The sequence below is a fragment of the Echinops telfairi genome, unplaced genomic scaffold (assembly GCF_000313985.2).
Source record: "Echinops telfairi isolate 266 unplaced genomic scaffold, ASM31398v2 ScPeMD7_7421;HRSCAF=8459, whole genome shotgun sequence".
Taxonomy (NCBI): Eukaryota; Metazoa; Chordata; class Mammalia; order Afrosoricida; family Tenrecidae; genus Echinops; species Echinops telfairi.
In genome coordinates, this window is record NW_022111321.1 from 17,182,420 (window position 1) to 17,191,177 (window position 8,758).

Sequence of the window (8,758 nt, forward strand, 5' to 3'; positions counted from 1 at the left end):
CCAATGCAATCCATCGTTTGATCTTGACTGCTACCTCCATGAGCAGATTGTGGATCTAAAGAAGAAATCCTTGACAACTTTTTTTTCCTTTCCCCAAACCATTTTATTGGGGGGTTAACACAGCATAACATGCCATAGTTCAGTCACTGTCCTTGACAACTTTTTTCTCTGTTTATCATGATGTGACCTACTGGTCCAGTTGTGAGGACTTTTTTGCCTCAAGAGAAGCTAGATTTGCAGCCTTGGGCATCCTACCCTTTCCTAGTAGGTTGCCGTGAGTCAGAATCAACGTGATGGCAGTGAGTTTGGTGACAATGCTAGAAAATGAGAGGAGAGGAGCCCTGTTGTCTATAAGGTTAGGTGCTCTGAAGTTGACTGAAAGACTGTTACACCTGGTGATGTTCCCATCACTACTGCCTGATTATCCTGTGGGACAGTAGTATTGTCACTTGGGGGTCACTGAGTTGAAAACTTACTCCAAGTCACCCCAAAACAACATATGGTGTAAGCTACTTTCCCTTTGGGCTTTCTTTTTACTAAAACTTCTCTTTGGGGGGCCACTGTTACATTTGTTGAATGAGTGGCCATTTTTCTTGTTCAGAGTACATGGTTAAACCAAACAGTATTCCCACTGCATACACACACACACACACAGGTTTATTCCAAATGCTCTGTGTGGAATGATGTCTCTGCAATCAGTGGATACCTGCACTTCGTCCTTAGATTTTAGGGATGGGGCCTTCTCAGTGATTTTATCCCATCAAACTGGAAATCTGGATGTATTTTACTATTCTCTAAAACAGTGGTTCTCGAAGTAGCAAGGGAAATCATTTTATGGTTGGGGGATGAACAAAACATGAGGTACTGTATGAAAGGGCAGCGGCACTAGGAAGGTTGAGAACCACTGCAGATACTTTCCTGTTTTTTTTTTCTCACCAAGTTGCAACAGGCTTTAACAGTGCCCTAAGAGCAATCGTGTTTCCTGCTCCCACTTCGGTAGTTGAAGGATCCTGAAATAACATATAAGCTATGCCCCAAGCAATGGTTTGTGGTCTGAGGGGATAAAGGTTGAGGGCTAGTGGTTAAAGATCTTCTAGGAAAAAGTGCTTCCGTAGACGGATTTTCAGTCTTCAACAATTTTGGATCGTAGATCAAAGTGGCAGAGCTTCTTGAATAGAAGTAGGAATCGTGTCACTTTTGTGCATTCATTCGTTCATCGGCGTTTACGGACGTCTTCTGTGCATCGTGCTGGTCGCAGTTCGCTGTGATGAGCACGTAGGGACCCGGGGCCCAGGTTCGGGACGGGGAGCTGCGGGAGGCAGGGAAGGCGTCGGCCGGCCGGCAGAGGGCGCCCTCCACCCGGTCCGCGGCGCCGGGCCCACCGAGGCTGCCGGGCGCCCAGGCTCGCTCCGGCGCGCGCCCCCGCTCGCCACGTCACGTGACGCGGCCGCGGACTCCGAGCGGCCGGGCCTAACCCAAGGTAAATTCGGGGTCGCCGCAAAGGTGAAGGCGAACGAGGGAGGCTCGTGGAGCCGGTGCTTCCTCAACCGCTTCGGGTCGGCTCCCGTTACCTTTCCACCATTCAGCGTTCTCGTCTCCCTGGGCGCTTGCATGAGTTTTTCCGCGTGGACAAGCGCCGGTGACCATGTAGCGGAAAGCGTGAGGAAACTCCCGGTGCTTGGGACGAGGTTGGCGCCGTCGGACCGCCGCTTCGGCGCCCACCACCCCCCCGGGGTGGGATCGTCGGCCCGTTGGCCCGGCTGGGAATTCCGGCCTCCGCTTGGGGCCTGGTCCGGAGCGCCACGAAATCTCGCGCCGTCTCGCGATAGTCTAAGTTGAAGGAACATGGCGACGTCTAATCTGTTAAAGGTAAGACTCTCACTCCAGCCTGGGTTTAGTCCGTGGCCGCCGGGTCCAGCTCCTCAGATCGGCTAGGTGGAGGCTCGGCAACGAGATGTGGCATTGCCCAAACGCTGTCCCCCGGAAGGGAGGCAGCTGTGGCTGCCGCGGAGGAGCGGAGCGCAGATGCCTGGCCTTGGCGGCCAGGGGCTCCGGTGGTCCCTCCCGCCGGTTGCCCGGCGTATGAAAGGCCCGGCGGCGGGCCGGCTGGGAGCGATGCTTGTAAGGGACCAGGTATGTGTCGGGGAAAACGGTTGCTGTGGCCTGATACATTGAGCCGTTAGTAATCTTGGGGTTTTAATTGCTTCAGCTGTAGACTCAAAACGTATAAAAAGAAAAGCCAGGAAAATGCTGCCTAGCTGGTTTCCATGTCTAGACACCCCCCACCCCCGCCACCCCCGACCAATATCTCCTCAATTCGTGTTCTCGTTTGTCTGCATGAAGTTCCAGGTTGGATCGCACGAGCAGTGCCTCCCACCCCACTGCCTTTGTCCCTCCCTCTTCTGCACGATCCGTCTTCCCCCTTATAAACCTGAACCACCACCACCCCCTCCCGGGGTTCTTGAGCCCCTTCCCCCCCTAGAAAACTGCTTTCCCACTTCTCCACCCCCGTCCTCTGGCAGATGACATCTGCTGAAATGCTGTCAGCATCTCGGTGGTTAGGAAAGTTACCTTATCAAAGAAAAGCTTAAAGTTACCGGTAAAATTTTGAGATAGCATAGGAGATATCCTAGGCACAGAGGTCCAGGTGCTTGTACCATCAGTTAAAAAGTTTGCAAGAGGAAAGGAAGACAGACGTAAAAATCTGTTCTGTTTGTGTTTATAGTTAGGAACCGTTTACCTTCAAAGTTTGACTGAAACGTGGATAGTGATCAGGGGGCATCGAACAAACTCCTCCTTCACAGGCCATGATGTCTTCAAGCAGCATAGATGGATAATATTAAGTAATATTATTTTAAAATAAATTTTCCCCTGGAACCTCATGCACATATTGTTAGACCACTGATGATAATTGCATAACAGTGGAATGCCCTTAAATGAAAGCCCAATTTACAAACTTAAGAGGCAATATATTGGTTTTCAGTGAGTATATTATCTTTTGAACTGGGAGAAGCCTAGAACTGGAGTGCCTGTGGTTTGACCATTTTTAAGCTCTGTGGCTTGACTTACCTCTGAAATAAAATGGAGTTACTAATATCTCCTATTTCACAAGAACAGTGTGCTAATAAATGAGCTAATATATGTAGGATGCTTTAACCAATATCTGACACTAAATTAGTATATAATACATGTAAATTACTAGAATTATTTTTGCTGGTTTTTTAAAATCATTTTATTGGGGGGTCATACAACTATTTTTTTTTTGTCATACAACTCTTAACACAATCCATACATACATCAATTGTGTAAAGCACATTTGTACATTCATTGCCCTCACATTCTCAAAACATTTGCTCTCCACTAAAGCCCCTGGCATCAGCTCATTTTTTTCCCCTCCCTCCCCACTCCCCCCATCCTGCTGTTTTTCTAAGAACTAATTTATAGGAATGGAGCAATCTACTCTCTCTCTCTAAAATCTTAACAGATAGCAAAGCGCTAATGTATTGGCCCAGAAAGAAAACATGTTAGCTTCTGAAGACTATTCTTAATACACTGACATTTACTAGCAATAGTGTATGTTACTAATTTGAGAAGTGTTTAAGAAATAATTGGGCTCCAGATTTCTTATGAAGTTTCTGACCTGTTGATTACCTGCTAAGAAAAAGTTCTGCAATCCCCAATGCACATGGAATTCCCACAGAAAAGAGTAAGTCACCCTTAAGTACTGTTGGGAAGAGATCCAAATCTCTAAAGCTACTTTAAGCCAACATTAGTGACTACCTTGTAGAGATCATGAATTTACATTCATAGGGTAAAGCTATAGAATCGAAAAGCTGCCCAAATGTAAAGAAAATGGGCACTTAGAACCTGGGTTGAAAAGATCACAAGAATTCAAACAGTACTCTAATTCAGACAGCTTACCAAAGGACTTTGATGTGCCTTGAAAAAGAAAATTGTTAAGTTACTTGATCACTCTAGTGAACATGAGGACAGATGGCAAAGATACATTGGAAAAATGTCAATAAAATTGTTTTGTAAATTGTTTACTGGGGTGAGAAGCAGGATTTCTATATGAATATTATGTCTATTTGTTTTGTGACTTAAAGTATGTGTAGCTAACTTAACATAACTTATAGGTATTACAAACAGACATTTGATTATTTTACCTGTATCCCCAAAGTTTACATACTTTTGACCAAAAAAAAACAACTTCCCCCTTTTTCTCCTTATCAGTAGGAAGACTGAGAAGTTTATCTTTTTGGAGAAATGTAATGAGACCCTGCTAGGGTCGATCCGATCCATAACATAATTCTTAGGAAACTTATATTCAGGCCTTATGACACTTTGACTAGAGACAGACAGGCCTCATTTTCCTCCCAAGACTACTTCTGCCCTTTTCTTTCTTTTCATTCTCTATCACAGTTGTTGGAAAAACAGCTCCCACTTATTGCCTTTATAGATTTTTTAACTCCTAACATTGTGATCCCCCACCCCCTATTGTATTGAAACTGTTAATGCTAGTGCATCAACAACCACTTGATGGCCAAATGAAATTCATCCTCTCCTCTATTGTAAACCATTTCCACGACTAACGTTTTTGGGTTTTGGTGAAATCATTTATTTTTTACTTTGCCCCCCCCTCCAGTAGTCCTTGTATGATTCTTAATTCCCTCCCATGCCCCCCCAACTGTCTTAATTTCTATAATTTCAGTATTTTTATCTCTTAATTCTGATCTCAGATCTGTTCCAAAACACAGTTCTGACCATATCGCTTTTATGCACTTGATACTTTTGATGGTTCGAATTCCTTGAGCTCTTGGCAGTTTGGCCTCCTTTTCCCCAATAATTAACTCACTAACTCTTACACACCCCTACCTATGTGGCTAGTTACTGGTTGGCTCTGTATTACACCATAGTCTTCAAGACTCCTAATGTTTTCCGTTTTTACTCTCAGGAATGCCCCCCCTCACTCCCCTCAATGTTTGCCTGTTAAAATCTTATTTATGAAGTACATATTTCGTAGTGCTCTCAGTTAATACTTGACTGTTTGAGTTGGGCTGCTAGCCACAAGGTCAGCAGTTTGAAGCCACTAGCCGCTCCACAGGGGAAAGATGAAGCTATCTGCTCATGTAAAGACTTACAGCTTTAGAAACACAGCGGTATACTACTATTCTGTCTTAGAGTCAGAATCAACTCTTTGGCAGTGGGTTTTTGTTTTTAATTGCACACAATTCTAGTATATAAATATATACTAGGTTATAGGACCGATGGTTATATTTCTCATTCTGGATGGTAATGCATTAGTTCAGGGACTTTATTAATCTGTTGGTGTCTTACCATGTTATACGGTGATTTCTCTTGTGAGGTGCTCTGATAATGGGTGATAATTGATTAAGAAGAGAAGTCCGATGCAACTTCAACACATCGGTACATGAGTGTTGATTGGATAACACACATAGTTTCTGGTTTTATTCTTGTAATTAGATCTAGAGAAAGGGAGAGAGAAAGACAAAGGAGTATAAAATTAATCCATTAAAGGAATCCTAGACTCTAAACAAATATAAAGCACACTACTTTTCTCATTGAAAACTTTTGTCCATCGAGAAAAGAGTAAAAGGAAACATAAAGGATCAGTTCAAACTAGCTGTTGAACTTACTCATCTTTACAATAATTTTATTAGGCACCAGTGTGCAATGTAGTGTCCTTGGGTGGTGCAATTGATTAGTATACTAAGCTGCTAGCTGAAGGATAGGTAGTTTGAGTCCACCTCGGGGTGTCTTGAAAGAAACGCCTGGTGATCTGCTACTGACAAATCAGAATGGAAAACTCTGGAGCTTGTCTGTGACACAGATGGGATTACTGTGGGTTGGGATCACCTGACAACTACTGACTGTGCAAGGCACCATGAAGGCTACTGGAAGGTATAAAGCAATATATGTTTTGGGGGGATTTGCTGTGTACTGAACTCCTTCAAGAGATCAAGAAGTACTAATTATCCTCTTAAAAAGGCAAAAAAAAAGAGAAGTAATTATTTACTGTAAGGGAAGAACTTCAAGAACGTTACCACGTATTTTATGGAACAGAGAGGAACCCTGGTGGCCAGTGTCTATGAGCTGGGCTGCAACCAGCATGGTCAGCAGTTCAAAACCACCAGCAGCTCTGTGGAAGAAAGACTGGGATTTCTACTCCCATCAACAGTGACAGTCTCTGAAACCCACAGGAGTTGCTATGAGTCAGCTTGGACTAGATGGCAGTGAGTTTGGTTTATATGGAACAGATGGAGGAGGATAATACTGACGTTAATCAGTCTGTTAGGATGATTAAGGACAGCATTATGAACAAAGCATTGGAGCCAGATTCTGAGAAAATGGGTAGGATTTTTTTTATAGGTGGTGTTAGGAAACAATATGTTAGGAACATAGACTAGATTATTTTGTAGACAGGAGTGCAGGTTGTGTTACATTTTATATAAATGTTACTTAGTTGAAATTAAGTTACTTGTGGTTCTTCTAGCCATAGTCTTTGTAACACTACCAAATGGCAGAGTAGGAAAGTACAAGTAAGGTGTAGAGGAGTCTTAACTCAGGAATTGGTCGGTTTTGTCCTGCCAGTGGGTATAAAGTGGCCATTTCAAGAGCAGAAATGGAGGCGTCCTACGACCATCAAAAACAAGAGCTACGAGTGGAGGCTGCCGTAAAATCTATTAGAGAAGAGGCAGAGGAGCAGTCTTATGACCAGGAGACCGGGCAGGAGGCTGACTTACAGAGTAGGGTGCCCTTTTGGGCATTTATCATTGCTAAAGTGGTTAGTATTTGCCCAAATAGGGCAGAAGCTAAGAAACTATATGGCTGAGAGGGAGCTCTGTAGACAAAATACTACCCTTAACAGTTCTGTATCCAGAACAGATTCTGATTTCTAACTTGGTACCTTCCCTAATAAACTCTATAATCATGAGTATTATCTGTGAGTTTTGCGTGGCTATGTAAGGAAATCGACATGACGGGCCATGGCTGACTTCTGGATACCCAAAGAAGGAGACTCCAACTCCGTACTGCTTAGGGTCAAGTGCCTTAAGGCAGAGGTCAGACATACCTCTACCCTCTATCCTTTTTACCCTTTTCTGACACCAACCAACCAAACCCATGGCACTCTACTGGATTTAACAATTCCTTGTAAAGGCTACACAACACTCACAGACAATATTCATCATTATTGGGCCAATTAGGGAAGCCATCAGGTACAAAATGTTAGGATACAATTCTTTAGTCCACAGTGCCTCTTCTCAGCCCTCTTGGCAGGCATGTCTTATCTGGTCCATATCTTCTAAGCCACATAGTCCTTTGCCCTTGTTCCCAGTCTCACTGTCTTGTGCTCTTGCTACTGTTCCTGTGCTCTCGACCTCATGGTTTTAGCGAGGGTTCTCTGCTGTCTCTTGATGTTTGTGCTCCCGCCTCTGTGCCTCTACTGACTCTGTCACATCAGATAGGGATAAACAAGCACTCTGTTGGTGAGTCACAAGATTCTCTCCCTGCTTCTGAGTTGGTACACTTACATACCCCATAGGGTGGCCAAATTGACCAATCTCCACTATTAGTGTTTCACACACCTTATTTGCATAGTGCCAATCAATCATTTGGTGAGAATTACAAAGATTTGGATGGAAGAACCATACCAAGTAATTTCACTTCGCTGCAGCAGCGGTCTTACAAACCCAGCAGAGTAAAGTGTGGTGGGAGGGATAGTTGGTGTCAGAATATGGTAAAGAAGCTGGGATGGTGGAGCATGCCTGACTTCTGCTTCATAGAAATCAGCCTTGGGCTGAATGAAGTAGGATTCTCCCTGCTTGTGTAATCGGTGGAGGGCAGATGTGGCCTCCATGCCATTTCCTCTTGTGCTCCTTCAAACTGTGTAGCATAGTAACCAAAATACAGGAAAACAATAGGAGATAGGAGTACAGAGGAAATTGGATCAGATTGTGAAGGGTCTTCAATTCTAGACAATGGGTAATGGAAAATATTTGAAAAATATGTGAGTAGAGCTTTGTCAAGCCCTCAGTTTATTTTTGACTCTTACATAAAGCTTGTTACTCATCCTTACCTCTACTTTGTAGGTATTCAGAATTTGATTTGGAGTGTGACCATTGTGTTAAGGCTAGGTTGACTAGAGAAACAAATTCCGTGATACTCATGTATAAGAAAGAGCTTTATATCAAGAAGTAATTATTTATCAAGAAAACATCCCAGCCCAGTTCACTTCATATCCTTAAGTCCAATACTAGTCCATAAGTCCCTCTTCAGACTCATGGGGCCACGTGCAATGATACAGAATAGAGGAATATCACCCACCGGTGGATGCAAGATTTGTGTGGATCCAATAGCCCTGGAAGCATCACAGGGCTCTCGCAGTTCTGAGTGGCTCACAAGCAGGAAGTGAAGGCAGAGAGGGAAGGAAAGGTTCCCAGGGCCCTCCTTATGAGAAGGCCACACCCACAAGGAGGTGCCATCAGATTGTATATGACCTGATTGACAGGTTGAATACCACTCCTATACTTTTATATATCTTAAAGTTGACATGAGCTTCTGTAACTACCACAACCATGGCGAGGTGCGTTTGTGTTAATAACACCATATTCATTGAAACTAGCATGAGTCACTGAATCTATGGGAAATGAATTCATTTCATTCAAGTATTTACTGAGCATTCTAATTTAAACTAGATAATAATAAGTTAGGCAAATTATTGACCATATACTAAAAA

At 43.7% G+C, this 8,758-nt stretch overlaps 1 protein-coding gene across 1 annotated transcript in view; it reads left to right on the forward strand.

The window, feature by feature from the left end:
• The first annotated feature begins 1,466 nt into the window (after positions 1–1,466).
• CUL5 (cullin 5) overlaps positions 1,467–8,758 on the forward strand; it is a 92,190-nt gene continuing 84,898 nt past the window's right edge. The window contains exon 1 of the mRNA XM_045297737.1: positions 1,467–1,869. Coding sequence (XP_045153672.1) covers positions 1,846–1,869 — 24 coding nt within the window. The 5' untranslated portion in view covers positions 1,467–1,845. The remainder of the gene's footprint in view (positions 1,870–8,758) is intronic.